Source organism: Lates calcarifer, linkage group LG16_LG22 (genome assembly GCF_001640805.2).
Source record: "Lates calcarifer isolate ASB-BC8 linkage group LG16_LG22, TLL_Latcal_v3, whole genome shotgun sequence".
NCBI lineage: Eukaryota > Metazoa > Chordata > Actinopteri > Centropomidae > Lates > Lates calcarifer.
This window is the reverse complement of record NC_066848.1, coordinates 18272151-18289377: the sequence shown is the minus strand read 5'-3', so window position 1 is coordinate 18289377 and position 17227 is coordinate 18272151. Positions and strand designations below refer to the sequence as shown.

At 40.1% G+C, this 17227-nt stretch overlaps 3 protein-coding genes across 6 annotated transcripts; 1 reads left to right on the top strand and 2 right to left on the bottom strand.

Annotated features, from left to right (window-relative positions):
* Positions 1-547: 547 nt before the first annotated feature.
* On the bottom strand, positions 548-4887 carry cbr1 (carbonyl reductase 1). The gene is made up of 7 exons (XM_018660846.2): positions 4766-4887; positions 3682-3796; positions 2677-2846; positions 2238-2345; positions 1755-1963; positions 1505-1558; positions 548-1234 (listed from the first exon to the last, which is right to left on the bottom strand). Exons 2-7 carry the CDS (start codon positions 3792-3794, stop codon positions 1061-1063), a joined length of 828 nt encoding a protein of 275 aa, XP_018516362.1. The 5' UTR covers positions 3795-3796; positions 4766-4887; the 3' UTR covers positions 548-1060.
* setd4 (SET domain containing 4) lies at positions 4861-12432 on the top strand. Of its 3 annotated transcripts, none has more exons than XR_001959297.2 (14): positions 4861-4987; positions 5881-5970; positions 6080-6175; positions 6919-6956; positions 7513-7601; positions 7882-8118; positions 9161-9220; positions 9386-9515; positions 9669-9843; positions 9934-10012; positions 10235-10315; positions 10433-10556; positions 10655-10974; positions 12298-12432. XR_001959297.2 is itself a non-coding variant. In XM_018660842.2 (14 exons), the coding sequence occupies exons 3-14, from the start codon at positions 5895-5897 to the stop codon at positions 10829-10831; spliced, it is 1362 nt and encodes a 453-aa protein (XP_018516358.1). In that variant the 5' UTR covers positions 4925-4987; positions 5098-5132; positions 5881-5894; the 3' UTR covers positions 10832-11291. The 3 variants fall into 3 exon arrangements, 2 of the variants coding, with proteins under 2 accessions (XP_018516356.1, XP_018516358.1); XM_018660842.2 differs by lacking the exon at positions 12298-12432 and adding an exon at positions 5098-5132 and having other exon boundaries at positions 4925-4987; positions 10655-11291; XM_018660840.2 differs by lacking the exon at positions 12298-12432 and having other exon boundaries at positions 10655-11291.
* On the bottom strand, positions 11221-16819 carry cryzl1 (crystallin, zeta (quinone reductase)-like 1). Of its 2 annotated transcripts, XM_018660843.2 has the most exons (13): positions 16599-16819; positions 16091-16168; positions 15404-15476; positions 15219-15263; positions 14810-14878; positions 14071-14204; positions 13760-13871; positions 13464-13484; positions 13002-13100; positions 12723-12838; positions 12330-12435; positions 12181-12226; positions 11221-11834 (listed from the first exon to the last, which is right to left on the bottom strand). In XM_018660843.2, the coding sequence occupies exons 1-13, from the start codon at positions 16662-16664 to the stop codon at positions 11738-11740; spliced, it is 1062 nt and encodes a 353-aa protein (XP_018516359.1). In that variant the 5' UTR covers positions 16665-16819; the 3' UTR covers positions 11221-11737. The 2 variants fall into 2 exon arrangements, with proteins under 2 accessions (XP_018516359.1, XP_018516360.1); XM_018660844.2 differs by lacking the exon at positions 13464-13484 and having other exon boundaries at positions 16599-16818.
* Positions 16820-17227: the final 408 nt, after the last annotated feature.

Below are 17227 nucleotides of genomic sequence, written 5' to 3'. Positions count from 1 at the left end.
CAGGTGGTGCAATGCTGGCATCATTTTATTTTTCAATACATATGGTGGATATATCTCTTTTTAGATAAATAAATCTATTTTGTATGGAAGATTTGACCCCGCCCCTCCTCCCATTGGTTTCTTTAACCAAAAATTACATCTAACTGTGTTGTCAAGGCTTGGAGGTTTTTGTAATTTAACACTCAGTGAACCACAAAGGTCTTCATCCAAGTGTGTGAGGAAAAGGTTGGATAACTCCTTCAGAGAATAACCAGAGTGTGGAGACTGATTTGTGTTTGACTTTCCCCTGATGCTTTACCCCAGAGTGCCATCCCAGCAGCTACAATGTGCTCTCTGGATGAGCTTCTTGATGCTGTTTATCTATGATTTTATATGTACAATGTAATTTTACAATGCATATTTAGATAATAATTTTGGCCCATTCAGTATTTGTGTACTGTCCTTTCAGCATTAAGTCATGGTATTGGTATGATTTTGAAGTTCATTTATTTTTTTGACTCGAAAGCAGTGAAATGTTTTAATGAAAAAGCACTGTATTGTAGAAAAGTATTTTTGCAAGAAAAGAAATTTTATTTTCTTTGATTTCATTTTAAGTTTCATCCATTTAAGGCAAATTTTCATGTAAAAAATATAAAAATGTTTCAAGGCAAAGTGAAACAAAGCAAAAATGGAGTTCTATCAAAAGCACCAGTAATTAGCCAGCATTTACACAGAGTAATGCATGATTATTGTTGCAGACACACACATACACACACAGCAGGGTTCCCTAGAATAATGTGAGTATTTTTGGTTATGGGGTTAAGGATTTACATACATAACCATTTGGTTAAAATTCATATACCTGATGTGTGTTACTGTAATCCTTTAAATGTAGTCATAGTCCAGATTGTGTGATGTGTGATTGTCTGACATGGTAGAAATGGTAGACAGACTTCTATTTGAAAAGAAAATTACAACAATTCTGTATGGAAGTTTTGGGCAAATCAGAGTTTTAATTGAAACGCTAACACTCGTTCATTTACTCACACACACACATACACACACACCCCCTTTAACCCTTTCACCACTGCTGAACCTCTTTTTCGGAGACAAATCTTCCGTGAGGCTCTGTTGCTCCGGGCGGCAGCAGGGCCAAGTAGACTGGAGTGACAGCACCCTCTTCTGGTGACTTGGGGGCTTTGGGACCAGCCATGTCGGTGCGCACCCATCCTGGACAGCAAGCGTTCAGCAAGATCTGTAAAAATAATTGCAATCAATGAATCAAAATTTTAAGGCAGCAGTGAGTCCACACAGTCCACAAATACATTAAAGTGACAAAGAATAAAAGCTCACAAGGACACTGTCCTTAATTTGTAATTATGAAGTCATCATATATAACATATCATAATGAGCATATAAAGTCCCATTTAACATTATTTCTTTTCATCTGTTAAAACAAGCTGGTATAATATATGTTAGTTTTTGTTTGTTGTTTGATTAAACATTGTTATATTTCAGTGATTACCCCGTCACTCGGTCTCTCCTTGGACAGACGACGAGCCAGGATCATGGACAGGGTCTAGAAACACACACAGATACACATATGTATAATCCAAGGTTTCTATGAAAGGAAATGTAGCATTAAAGAAAAATTTGGGGCTGTGGTTTAGACTAGTGAGCGCAGAGGTGGATATTAATCTATCCCATCTGACTTTTAAGACCTCAACGAGTGAGACGACCTCTTAAAATTCTGCAGATAGGCTGATCGATCATACCGTCAGCCCAGTTTTGGACACTCCATACGCGGTTTCCGGCCAGCCGGCCTGCTTGTGCTCGCCCGTCTTGGTCTTGTCGACGAACTGCTGCATCAGTCCCACCAGCTCGTCCTCTGTGATGTCCTCGCTGCGGAAACGCTGCTGCAGGGCCGGGCTGCACTGGTTCAGAGTGCGGGAGCTGACAAAGCTGGAGACGTTCACCACGCGACCTAAAATACACACAGCAGATGTTTGAAGCTGTTAACTGCTCACCAAACCTCTTTGTGAGTCTCCATCTCTCTCTTACCATGTCAAACTATGGACAAAGGATACCTGCAGACATTATTTAAGGCAGAAAATGTTATTACAAACATCTGTATAGTCTATACTTCTGTTTACAGTTCATATTCTCAGTCAATAAGGCATTTATTAAAAACTGTAAAGTAGGCTGCGCGCTGAGCTGCAAGGAGGCAGACAGTAGACTTGGTCTAGTTGTGTCCTTACCTCCCGCTTTGATGAGCGGCAGGAAGTGAGTCAACATGTCTCTGGTGGCGAAGAAGTTTGTCTTAAGGGTCACCTCTGCCTGGACTGCAAAAGGAGTTGTGTCTGCCACTGAAGAGAGCAAGAGTGAGAGAGTTTACATGGTTGGAGCAAACACATGCATTTGTGGTGATCTGTGATTAGCCTTTTCCCTTCTTAACACAGTTAATGGAAATTATTAAGTAGATCTAAATCCTCTTTATTTAGTTTAATGGTTTGGTGGCATTTTATGGGTCAAATTGTACTGTATGTTCTGAATGCTAATACTGGTATAAGACTGAAGACTGATGCTGCTGAGTCACAGTCACAGTAGTAATGTCAGCATGCTTTAACATTCTTGCATGTATGGCTCTAGTGTAGTATAATATACAGCATGTGAATGAATATATCATTCAAGTCCTACCTTTGAATGCTATCGCAGCATTATTGACGAGCACGTCCACTCCTCCATACTTCTCTTTGAAGTAAGCAGCAGCGGCGGTGATGCTGTTCAGGTCGTTGATGTCCAGCTGATGAAACATGGGCTTCAGTCCCTCTGAGGCCAGAGACTCCACTGCTGCCTGACCGCGGCCTCTGCAACAAGAGCAAAGACTTCTTTTAAGAAACAGATCCAGTGCCGACACCTTAAACAAATGGGCTGAATAAAGGAGGCAATGCCACACTGTTAAATACTTCATAACATGTCCTGAGTTGAAAATATTACTTGTGTGCATAAGTGTTATTTGTAAAATCTTATTAAAGCATTGGGTGTGTTATACTATTATCATCTGATTATATTGCTGGCAGGTAAAAAGTGGCATGAAATGAAAGTATTTATATAAAGTACAAGACCCTCAAATTTGTACAGTACTTGAGTAAATGTACTTAGTTACATTCCATCACTGCCTAGAAGCCTGGAAAGGACTCAGCTTTTGGTCTTTAAGTTATACAACAGTAAACAGCTGCCATTTGTAATTTTGTCACTTTCTATAGGTTTGTTTTTAAGGATGCTTATGACAAGACAGCCTTACAGCAGGCTTTTATTTAAAAAACTGTCTAAATGTCTGAAAGATTGAATTGCTACAGCAAATAAATAGATAAGATAAAGTTCCCTCTGCCCTTATATTCAAATACTTGACTTGCTAAATCAGGCTCTTGCACTGTTGCTGTTCTGTAAATAAATGTGCAGTGTCACACATGGATTTTTCTGGCTCTGCTGGATTACTGCTCTTTATTTGCCACGCTGAATCGTAGTATAGGAGCTCCACTGGCAACAGCCTTATTTCATTCACCACACATGCACTCTAGTTTTACAGGGTTAAGTTTTTACTTTGTTGAACTTGTTTTCTGGAATAACCTTTGGTTGTAATGTAAAAGTCAAATAAAGCACACTGAGCCTGGTCCAGCTGTGACCAGGTGAGTTACCTACACATCTCGGGCGGTCAGGTAAACGTCTCCTTGGAACTGCTTGCAGAGGGCTCGGACGATGGCCAGGCCGATGCCCTTGTTACTGCCCGTTACTATGGCAACCTTGGTGGACATGTCTGTTCACAAAGAGAGAGAGTTTATGGACTCACATATTGCATACTCATTAACAGCACTAGATATAGATTAAACAGATGCCATGCTTTATCCAAATAAACTCCGAGTCAGTTTTGTTATCAACCATGTATGAGGGGAGATTGAGAAGAGTTCAGATTTGCTGAGTCATGGTGACAGTGTCAGGGAGTGAGCAGTGAGAAATTCAATGATCTTATCATCTATGCGTTACATTAACGCACATCTCTCCGGACAATCACTGCCACCTTCAAACATTTGCATTCTACACTTTTACATTTTAATTCTGTATATTTATGCTCCTTGTAAATATAGTTTTTGCTTTTTGCTCTTTTTATTTTTTATTTTATCATAACTGTCCTTTAGCACCGATACCAAGACAAATTCCTTGTATGTGCAAACTTACTTGGCAATAAAGTCTGATTGTGATCTTAGAAAACTGGGGAAATCTAACCTAACTATAATTTAGACATTAAAAGTGGAAGCATAATATCTCATATCTCAATGAATTTAATGTCAAAACAGCATGATGTTAACATAGGTGGGCTTAAAACCAACGATTTTTTCAACGTAAAATGAACTTAAAAGCAAAAATAAGTGCACAGTCACACCACGTCATGCTATGACCTTTCGTCCTAATATTATCTTCTATGAGAACAGGTTGAGCAAGGATTTATGCAGGATTTATTACTGTAAATGGGGATGTGAAAGTACATTTAATTATATCGCGCACGTCGAGGCAAAGGGGTTCAGAAGTCGCCTGTTGAGTCACGCATTTTAGCTTCAAGTGAGGACCTCTCGCCTGATTTCACTTGCTTTGTTACATAACGCTGGCTGGCTGATAGGAGCGTTTTCCACTCTGCAGACCCATTTCTAGAGCAAAAAACGTCACAGTTTTTACATCAGCAGCCTGATATTTAAATAACTCGGAGGTAAAACGGAGGCTTTTTACTTACTGTGATCTGGTGTTGTGGAGCTGGGTGAAGCTGTGGTGGTGAGGCTGCAGAGAGGACCGAGGCGCTGCGGGACAGTGAGAGGTATGAAATGGGACAACTGGAGGGAGTTCTGCGCAGTTTTATTGCGCGTACCCGGAAATAAACACACTGACCACGTGGGTTTGGGAAGTATTCGTGGTCCCGCCGTGCAGAAGATTTAACACAGACGAGAATATTATCTAGGTATTGTACTAAGATTTCAACTCTATCACATAGTAACCACATTGATAAATAGACTTTGGTGCCGCTGTCAGTGCGGTGTGTGATGGCAGTGTTTTGGATGTTTAACACAGTGTACAGGGGAGCCAGGTTTTGGTTAATGCACCAGGTAAGAATTAAGATGATTAAGTTTGTTATTCAATGGACATTCACCGTCTGCAAATGATAACAGGTCCCGCACATGATCACACTTAGTTAGGGACCATCTGTTACATACCTCTACTGTCTGACTGAAACCTTACATTAGCTATTGAGGAGTACTTTAAAATAAATAGGTTGTAGGTGGTTCAAAATCTATTCTAAAAAGTGTACAGGGCTCAGCCTTTTATATTGGGTCTAAGCACTGCTAGTACACATCTATATTTATTAAGAGTTATTAGTAGAAATAATTTACTCAGTGGTTCAAAATCTATTCTAAAAGGTGTGGCTCCATGTCCCATAGAGGACATGGCAGTTACTGTGAGATCAGTGTTGGCATGTTTTAACCCATAAAAACCTTACAAGTCCCAGGCCAAAAACAGTATTGCTTTCCTACTTCCACTTCCACTTTTGTGTATGCTGTACTGATCATTGATTGCAGGACTCTTGTAAGCAAATGAGTGTGAGAAGAGTGTAGGGTCTTTTTTGTACAAGACAGGGCCTTTCATTTGGTGATTTTTTTGGTTGTGACAGTTTGCCGACAATGATCTGAAGATATTTAAGTATTAATTTCAGCTCTGTAACTTCAGAAAGTCACCAAATGTTGTAGAGAAGTTGTGATGCCATGTGGTTTGTATGTTGGACTTTTGGCCATGTTAAAGTGTGTTTATTGTGTCTGTGTATCTGTGTGTTTGTCCACCGTGGGGTGGGGGTCTCAGGTTCAGGTGGGGTCATGAAGGGTCGCAGTCATCGAGCTGGACGAGCTGCGAGGAAGAGGAGGCAGAAATGTGAAAGCACTGTCCAGTCAGGTATACACAAGTTTACTGGTGTATTTTTACTTTCTAAAAACATTTCACCCCTGTTTCTGGTCTCCCTCCTACTCTCCTCCATCACCAGTCTGTCTCTGTGTTTCTTCAGTCTCTCTGTGTCACCAGCTGCAGTATGTGAGGCTGATGAAGTTTCTACACCGACGAGGATTCACCTCAACTCTCCTGCAGCCAGCCCTCTTTACTGGTACGACTCTGGTGTCCTACTTTGTCCTACATGTCCTCAGGAGTGTTATATAACCTCAAAAGGTTTGTTTACTTGTTAGATGTCAGCTGTTTGATGAGGCATTTCATCAGCAGCATTTGACACCATCAGGAGCTGTGACAGCAGTTGTTTGAAATATTGCATAAACTCCTCGGTGGAGGTGCAGAATTTTAACAGGGTATCTGCAGTTCTTTTAAAAGGCATTGAATCCAGTCTCCTGAAAAATAGGTATTATAAGGTAATAAAAGGTCTTGAATGTGGCCTATCTGAGTCCAGGCACGAAGGAATTATGAGACAATGGGCCCATGGACTCAGGCAAGTAAAATGCAGACACCCCCCTTACATAAGACTCTCAGACTGAAAGAGATGTAGCCACTTCATTTGTAGTCATTTCGCATCTCTCTGGGAAAGTTTTGCCTGTCTGTGTGGTGTCCCCTTGGGCTCCTATAGTCCCTGTAATCCTGTTTAGTAATCCATACATGGCTCCATTGATTTATCATGTTACAAGGAATTATTGCTATATACAGCTGGGAAGTATTGACAAAATATGAATAAATGTCATTATATTCATGAAAGCGTAATTGTTTTCCATCATTCTTTGACCAGTATGAACATGAAAAAGGTATTAAATTTCATGCTATGTTTTATTAAAAAGGTCTTAAATTTAACTTGATTAAATACAGTAGATTAAATGATTAATGTGTATCCTGTTCCTCTCCATGCAGACACAGGCAGAGGACTGCAGACTCTTAAAACTATAAAGGTAAGCCAGTGTGAACCAATGTATTTGTTTAAATAAACTACAGCTTGCCTAGTAATTAATGTAGTGTCATAGAGAACCAGCCAACCAAACAACAAAAAATATGTTTATACTTTGTTTTAATTTTTACAGACACATGTTTTCATACCTACATACATCTATATGTGTTTATTTTGCTGTTTTTCCTTTTGGTTTTGAAGAAAGAGTTCTTGTTGCCTCTTACATGAAAACAAAAATTTAGTGACAAGGAAAAGTACAGTGCCTCATTTTTCCACCCATTTACAGTCATGGATGCTGTGATTATGTTTATTAAGTTAAGTACCAAGTTACTTAAAAAGGAATATCATTCAAGCTTATCTGATTCAGATCTTTTCTAGAAGAGGGTCGAGTAGTGAGTTTGTCACCAACCCAGACAGTTTTGATGTTGGATGCTTCCTGCAGATATTAATAATCTGTCCTTGATCAAGTGTTGTGCTTCAGTAGAAAGTGATGCTCTGTGATAGTGTGAATAACAGTGGTGGAGTGTTTAAATTTCTTTGTCTGACTCTTCTTCTGTCAGCCTGGCCAGCTGGTAATTTCTCTGCCAGAGTCCTGTCTCCTCACAACCTCAACTGTTCTGAACAGCTACCTAGGACAGTATATCAAGAGGTAAACACTGAAACATACCTTTACGCAGTAGTGAAAAATCTAAAATATTGTGATTTAAATATGATCTTTTCTGTGGCCCAATAATAACTGTTCAATCAAATCCTCCGTTCTCTGGCATGTTGGATTTTAAATGAAATCTGGTGGAGTCTGGTAGGTTCAGACTTTATGTCAGAGGGTTTTATAGTTCACTTCTACTTGGCTGGAGGTGGAGTGTGTGGTTGTGAGGGCGTAGAGGGTAGAATGAGAATGAACCAAACTGTCATTATTTCTCTTTCTGCAGCTGGAAATGCCGCCTCTCTCCCCTGTTGGTGCTCTGTGTGTTCCTGGTGTGTGAGCGGGACCGAGGAGAGACCTCCGACTGGTTCCCCTACATCAACGTGCTGCCCGCCACTTACACCTGCCCTGCCTATTTCACAGACGATGTCATGGCTGTTCTGCCTACCAGCGTGCGGAGGCGGGCCTTAGAACAGAGGGTGGCGGTACGGGAAATCCATTCCTCCAATCAGGACTTTTTGAGGTGAGTCCGGCACCCGGGTCGCTGAAGCATGTTATTCAGGTTATGTGTAAGGGCATGTTTAGACTAGACTTAATTAATTAAGCCAGAGTTTACTGCCACACTGAATCTTTGCTGATAAAATTCAATTATAACAGTGTATGAGTAGTATCTGTGGTATTTAAATTATAGTCTTCTATATTCTTTGAAACTGTTTTGCAACATTTCCCCCCTTTATTTCAATATGGAAGTGCTAGAAATGTTAGTTAAATTTCTTTGACCCCAGGTAACATATCTGTTCTTTGGCCTCCCTGAAAAGTCCCTCCATAAGCTTCAACTGGGCCAAAATTCTGCCGCTCTCATTATCACCACAACCCCCTCACACCATTACATCACCCCCATTCTTCAGCAACTGGCTCCCAGTTAAACAACGAATTGAATTCAAACTCCTCCTGTTAACCTTCAAGGCCATCTACAACCTTGCCCCTCCATATCTGTCTGACCTCCTACACCTCGCCACCCCATCCTGCTCCCTCAGATCTTCCTCCTCCATCCACCTCATTGTGCCTCCTGCCCGCTTCAGCACCATGGGGAGCAGAGCTTTGAGCCGCTCTGCTCCCCATGGTGTAGCTCTGGAACACTCTGCTACCAGTCTTCCGAAACACTGACTCTCTTCCTGTTTTCAAATCCAGACTCAAAACTCATCTGTTTAAGACAGCCCATTCACTGTAACCATTCCTACTGCAACTTCATTTTTTAAATTGTTTGTTGATTTTATCCATTGTTGTTTTATTGATCATTGTATATTGTACAGTGTCCAGAAAGGCGCATGTAAATTATTATTATTATTATTATTATTATTATTATTATTATCAGCAAAACATAATTAAATCCATCACTGCTGTCTTTAGGAGTCCAGGAGCCAAGGTGACATCATAATAACATCAAATCCATACAATAAATGCAATAGGTATCTGTACACATCTCAAAACATGTGATGTTTTTCTCCCTTATTTGAACAGTGTCAAAAATGTACCAAGCTGTAAGTGATTTATTTTTGATCTAGGTCCCTGCAGCCGATCCTGAGTCAGCCTGTGGAGGACGTCTTAACATATGAGGCTTTGAGGTATGCACAGATATACACACACACGTGCCAGTCAAATACATTTTCCAGAAAGCAAAAAATGACTTATGACTTATGAAAATGATTTATGACTACGCTTCAAGACTAAGACTTGTTGGACTGTTTGTCTGTCAGGTTATTAAGCTGTTACTCCTCATCTTCCTCCAGGTGGGCGTGGTGTAGTGTCAACACACGCTCTGTCTTCATGTCGCACCCACCCAACAGCTTCTTGTCTGGACAGGATGTGTATGCATTGGCTCCTTTCCTGGACCTGCTTAACCACCAGCCTGATGTGCAGGTACACATACACCTAACTGAATGTAAAAGCTCTCAGTAGATCCTGTAGATGTTGAATATTGAATTTCCGTCATATACACATATACTGTACATGACATGCTCTGCTTCCTGAGTTGAATTTTTCACCAGTACAATCAAAATATGTTCATTCCAGGTAAAAGCAAGTTTCAATGATGTGACGAGATGTTATGAAATCAGGAGCGTTTCCGGGACACTGCGCTACCAGCAGGCCTTCATAAACTACGGTTCCCATGATAACCAGCGCCTGTTGTTAGAATACGGCTTTGTTGCCCCTGGCAACCCCCACAGTGTGGTCTATGTTGATGCAGGTAAACTACAGTTGGAAAAGCAGAAACAGTGGTAAAACGTCGTTTTTAGTTTTTAAGTGTGTATCTGTACATTTGACTCCCTTCCCTTAGATATCCTTTGTGATGTTTTAAGAGGCGACAGGAGTTTGGTTCAAAAAATGAAGTTCCTCAAAGAGAACAGTCTCCTTCAGTAAGTCCTTTTTCATGTCTATTGTTCTTTTTATACACAATCCATGACAGTAGATAATATTATTATTAGTGTACTGCTACAGAAGAATCGTGTTAAGAATAAAGGAACATTCCAACTATTTTTGGAAAAATGTTTTTTCTCAGTGTAAATAGAAGTAAAATAAATATAAAATTTGATGCATAATACCATTCAAACATCAACATTGTTCTTCCTCCCTTTCAGTAATCTCACTGTATCCGGTGAAGGCCCCAGTTGGAGGCTCATGACGGCTCTTAGACTGTTGTCCATGCCACAAACACTGTAGTAAGTCTTCACACACACACACACACACACACACACAGGCATGCAAAACTGCATTACATATAAGGTAAGGTCTGCATGCTTATTCTGCTCTGAATATGTACATGTATATTTCTGTAGTCACCAGTGGAAGGCAGTGTTGCTTGGCCAGGCGGTGTGCGAAGAGAGGGAGGAGTGGAGCGTTCACACAGCTAAGACTCTCTGTCAGCGACTGCTACAAGACACACACACAGCCCTGGATAAGGTGTGTGTACACGCACACATACTCCACCATGGATCAAGCTATTTTTCAGTAATGCAAAACATTATCTGGTTTTTAGAATGTGCTGTGTGTGTGTTTAGATCTCCAACCTCCTGCAGCAGTGTGACCAGTCAGTCAGGGAACAGCTGGACGTGGTGAGGTCACTGCGACAAGAGGAGAAGTGCATCCTGGGACGCTGTCTCGAGGTGCTGCAAGGCATGATGAGACAACCAAACAAACTGTTGTCATGCCAACCTGATGTTGATGCTGTAAGCTGACATCTGATTGGTGCTCTGGCCTGCCAGTTACTACAAGAAGCAAGGTTATGGACAGTCTCCATGTTCTTTTTCTGCATGCTGACCAGCATGGTGGACAAAGGCAGCAGGATTGCCTGATGTGCTGTAACCAGGCTTGATTCCAGGTATGCTGAAATAGCATTTGCCCTGTTACAATGACCCTAAGCAAGATAGTGAGGCTCTTATTACCACCATCATATTGAGCCAGATAAAGGTCACAGATACAGTTCACTGAAGTAACTCTTGTACCCTTCTGGACTCATGAGACAGAATTGTGAGGAAACAGGGAAAAGAGGAAAACAACAGAGGCAGATCTATCCAAAAGGATAGATCTGCCTCTTAAATAGAGAGATTTTCAGCTCACAGCCATGTTGCTTTATTTATTTATTTTCTGATTAAATGGCACCATACAGTGTTAATAAAAAAAGATTTTCTTATGACATCCAATAATTTGATTTTGTTCAAGTAATTACAAAGTTCAGAAGCTGAAACTTAACATTTTACATACTGACAGCGACATAAATTGCAGCTCCTGTTTATGTTGCAATTTGGCAACTTAGAAGCAAAACATAAAACTCTGATTTATTTAATTACGTTAATTCCATTAGCAGAATTTGCTGTTGTAATCTCACATGGAAATACATACATTCAGGGGCTAGATGTAAAATTTTGAGTCTGAATGTGGCCAAAGGTGTCTGTATTTGTCTGTATATCCTGCAGCTCAAAGTCAAACAGGTCCACAGTGTTGTGATAGGTTTCAGTCTAAGTAAAAATAATGACCGTAATTGTTCACTCGCTACATTTAACAGTTTAACTGCAGAAAGAACTGATTCTGTTGAACTGTGGGGCTGTGTTGTCTTATAGCCCAGCAGAATGTGATTATTTTGGTCAGAGTTGAACAACAGCTTTTTTCTTCTGGTGACGCTGGACTGTCTCCATGGCAACTGTGGCTTCGTAAAGAGGGTACGCCTCCTCAGGCTGAGGTCTGGAGAGACAGATTGGAACCAGACAGACAGATTGGATTTGATTAGGTTAGATTGTAGTGTGAGGATCTTGGAAAAAAGTGTGCTATAAATCATGATATTGTGTTTGCAGTTTTGGTGAGAAGTAAGGTGACAATGACTAGTAAAAATGTCTGCAGTGACACGTATACAACTCAACTGTGAGCTGTGTCTCAAAACCTTAATAACTTGCAGATGATAGAGAAAAGACAGAAGGGTTGTGACACACAAAGTATAGTGTTTACTCTACACAGTAAATCTTACCCACTGAGGCTTTAAAATGACTGACCTTACAACCCCACAGAATGATAGTGGTGGGTTTTTAGTTACCTGAGTACCCCAGCTGACATCTTCTCCACAATGTCCTTTAGAATATCTGTAAAAGGCTGTTAAAGACTCATAAAAGACCTTATTGGAGACAGTGTATGTGCCTTGTCATGTGCACAGGTTTTAGAATTCACACTGTGAGCACAGGATACGGAGGTATCTTCCTTGCTGAGCTGATGAAGCTGTCCAGATTTCAGGATTGAGGAAGGAGACGGAGGCTGATTTTAAAAACAATAATCTGCAATCTGGAGGATCCAACTGTAAAAACACAAAGACACGGAGAGGTGATATAATTGTTGTTGGAGACATTTCGACTGACCAGGTATACCCTAACTTTTAAAGTGATCCTCTGAATTGAGCATTACAGAAACATGACAATAATGCTCATTTGTTCAGGAAGATACTGTTTGGTTGGGAATAAATTTAAGCTGTAGCATTTACTCTTTTTTATCTTTTTAACAGGAGGTTTTGGACACAGATTATAGAATAATCACCATGAAGTAATCACTGTTAAGATGCAGCTCTTATGTTTGGTGCTGACTCACCTGCAGGTCTTGGTGGGATGTGACCCAGTGCCCCCCGACTCCCAGCACACTGATGATGTCATGTTTATGTGGGAGTAGCTTCATCTCCTCTGATTCCTCCTCCTCCTGCAGACGAACTACGCATACAAACACACAGTGAAATGCTCTGGTGTTAGGATGTTAAGCTGAAGGTCATATAGTCGAAGAATTTTCAGGAGCCTGAGAGGGCACTCTGACAGGTTTGGTGTTTTACGATTCTACACATATTCACCAGTGTTAAGAGTAAATAAGTGTTTTTACCTCCTGAGTCTATAACTATATCCACACCCAGTCCTCCTGTCTCCTCCAAAATCAGCGGCAGCAGGTCTGACGAGCCGTTATAGACTGGAATAACCCTGGCTTCATACACAAAGACACAGCCGCATGTCACGAGTCACTCTAGTTCATAATACATTCAAAACTGAATAACTTGACAATTCTCTTCACAAGAAATCTATCATCTGAAGGTCATTTAAGTTGCAGTGTTTGCCGTTTTTAATGTTATCCACATGGTGGCAGCAGGCTCCCTTTTACATAATTTACTTGAAGTAATAAACTAAGCAGATCTAATCTTTAGGTTAGATTGAGTTACAGTGATATAAGTTCTGGAAGAAATATGTAAAAAGTATTCACAAAAATAATACAACTGAAATTCACTGAGATGATGAAATCCAGCAAGGAAGCAAGTCAGTTAGTCAGAAGGATGGAAAGAAAGGATCTCACCTACTAAAGGATCCTGAACACCTGAGGAAAGTATGAAGACCAGGAGAGAGAAAGGAAAAGGAGTAAAAGAGAAAAAGGTTGAAAGTGGAGCAAAAGTGCATTAAATGATCAGGAAAGTGCTGTACTCCATTCTGAATTTAACTGCTGTGATTTTGTAGAAAACACAAATTTGAAACATTTCACAGACACTTAGTGGAGATTGGGTTTAAAGCTTTAAATTTCAGACACTGGTAAGCATTGTAAGAATGTCTGTACACGTGTACTACCACAACATCACAACAATGCCCTGTACAGACCTACGCTAGGCCGAAGCTGCTCCAGGAATGTGTGTTTTTGCTGTGAATGTGACGTCGTCAGAACCTTCACTCCGTGGTAACAGGCTAGCTGGATGCACATAAGGCCAAAAGACTGAGGAGGGAGAGGGGATGGGATCATTACAGATGCACACACACTGAAAGTTTTTTGGCATGTTATTTAAGTTTTTAAAAGAAGAAAACATGGGGAGAAGAGGACACGCAACCATATCATGCACCAAATGTCTGCTGATGCAGTCCTGGATGATTTACGTTTAAGTTACCACGACATCTAACTCGTTTGTTTTACGTACGCTGGCTCCGTCCATGACCAGTAGTGTGTGCCCGGCTGCCATGCGAGCATGTGTGTGTAGAGCACTGTAAGCAGAGAGGCCATCGCGCAGCGCTGCTGCAACACACACTGAGCTGAGCTTCTCTGGCTTCTGAACTGGAGTACAGAAACAAAAACACACAGATACGTTTAGTAGGTTTAGTGGGATTTCATTATGGCCTGATGACATCACAACTTCCAGTTTTAAGACAGTTGACTGATATGTGAGAAACAACCTGAAAAATCTGTTTCATGATGGTGTATCAAATGATCTTTCAATCACTTGAAAGGACAGTGTAATAATATCTTCTCCAGACAGAAATGAAAAATAAAAGAGGCGATGTGTGTTCTTTTACACTATATTGCTGCTGTCAAACTCCCAGCATGGTTTTATCTTAGATTTTGAAGTATGCAAGGTGCAGATGAAAGGTGGAAAAAGCCCCTTGAGAAAACCACTGCACCTGTGATATTTTCTATAGGGCAAAGTGGAGCAGCTAAGAATCTTGACCTTTTAGATAAGAGTGAGCTCCACTGCCTTTTTTGTGAGCTGATCTATTTCACAGACAATATAGTAGGATTTTGTAAAGTTGAGGCATCAAGGTGAAAAGAGAGTACAGTAAAATTCAATAGGTCTGATTAGTGGGAGAGTAGATTTCTTCGGGCTGCTTCCTCATTCGAGGACCAAAAAAACATTGCGTATGTGTGTGTGTGCAGTATGATACCTAAATAATGTTCATCTATGTCAATGACATCACAGAGTCCAGAGCAGGGAGAGTCCAGGGGAAGAATACCTGGAAAGGGAAAGAGGATGTGATAATGTCTGGGTACTGAGTATGGGAAATATGGACACCTTTAATATGGCAATATTAATATTAATATGTTACAATGTAAAATATTCAAAACCATGTTTATTAGTTTTACTAGAATAAGATCTAACAATGTGACAGATTTTTAAAGTTAATTCATTAGTTTAGACATGAAAGCCATGAATCACAAAATCTAGAATTTGAAAACATTTTCAAAATACAATTATCTGAAGAGGCAATAAGTAATATTAATCAGTCATCACCAAGCTGTAGTTATTGTAAATTATTTGTTATCAGATATTAGTAAAAGATAAATGTTTCTTACCTACAACCTCGTCCTCGGGCTGGAAAAAGGAGACTTTGGGGCCCACTGAAGAAAAAAAAAAAAAACCACACCAGTTAACCCACAGCTGACAGAGGTCTGTAGGGACACTCACTATCAACCACGTGGATTCCTTTTGAACCATCATGTAACATGAGTGTAAAAGGGTGGCTGTGTGTGTTTCTGACCTTGCAGGACGACGCCAGCCACCTCTCTGCCAACAGGAATTAAATCTTTCTGGATCCCTACATCACTGAGCAACTGGAGGACAGGACGGATGAGCACAGAGGAGTGGAGTCAGCAGTGATCACTACAGTCATACAAGTGGTGTATGTATTTAACCAAATGATTTAAAGTCTATTCAGCCACCATTATTGGCAGAAAAGAAGAAAAAAACAATACTGACACAATGTAACTACTGTTCCAAACAGCCTTTCAGATCTAAGCAGTGGGTATATTATGTAATGTTACAACAGATCATTGACTCTGTAGGCCTGAGGCTGGATGTATGGACACATACAACATACTGTACTGTATGGACTACACAAATGATCAAATATAAAGATTTTCAAAAGTATTTCAACCATTAGAGAACCTAAGAGTTACATCTGGAGCATCATACTTTTTTAGGTTATTTTAAAATATAATTACCAAGAACTACATCTGTAATTGCAACAATTAACTTGGAGTACGCTTTTACTATATTACCTTGTCTTTAACTATCTACTGCTAGGATCATCATGTGTATGAGTTGATTGACTGATTAATAAATGTCTCCTCAATATAAGATAAAAAGGACAGCAACATTTTTGTCTTAGATTGCAGGATTAACCCTTACAGACATGCACACATAAATCTGAACTTGATCTAAGTACCTTGAGGTCCAGTGGGCTGAGTCCACATGCCTTTACCTGAACTCTGACCTGATGGCTGCCTAACACCTCTGGAAGACTCTGGAGAGAAACAAGAATAAGACACTAACTGTCACACAGAGATGTACTGTCAAACCATAATACAGTGAAGCCAGGGAGATACAGGCAGTCAGACAGGTCAACATCAGCTGCACAGGCAAAAGTCAAACACACAGTCTCTTTAATAAGACAAATACAAAAACAGACTGTAAGGCAGACATTACGGATGCCTGGAGTCAGCAGTCAGTCATCTTGGGACAAATTTCATCTCTGCTACCCACTGATCAGCAGCAGTGATGTGTCTGCAGGTGGAGCCATAGTTTGTACATAAAGAGGGTTTAACACATGCAGATTAAATTAGCAATTTTCATTTCCCTATTCGGTTCTGGTGTTTTAGTGTCTAACGTCGTTATATGTGGCTAATTATAATACATCGTTCAGCCAGCGTGTAAATAAAAACACAAAAACTCACCGTTTCCTGGATAACGAACTTGGGCTCAGCATCATTCACACCAGCACGGCAGTATAAACCTTTCATGTTGTTACAGAGAGGCAGATAGAATAGATAGAATCTTATTCATTCATTAGTTATTTAATTTGTCCAGTAGATAATACTGCTGCTTTCTAGTTGTTGGTTGCTGCTTCATTAACTAGCTTGAAATCAGCTGACCTCTTCTTCTTTATTTCCTTTTTTTTTGGCTACTGCTGTCAATATTATTACAATACCGCCCTCTATTGGATATTATGAATTACCACATATTAAAAGTACTATAGAACTGCTGCTAAAAAAAAATAATAAATATGTGAAATTAAGCTGCCATGTGAAATGAGGGGAGTCAAGCAGAAACCTCCACACAGTCTTCAACACCATCTCACAGACTATAAAAACTGACTTTTATTAACATTTCTATCAACACTTAGCAATTGACCCTGAGTATCAGCTCAGCTATGCAACTATCAGTCATGTGCAATTCAATTCAAAATTTTATAGGAATTTACACTATTTGCATATTCGTGCAAAATGCATATTTGCAGTCTTTGTTGTAATCACATTTCTGAAATGTTTTCAAATTTAAAATTCAAATTTCTTCAGTTTATTTT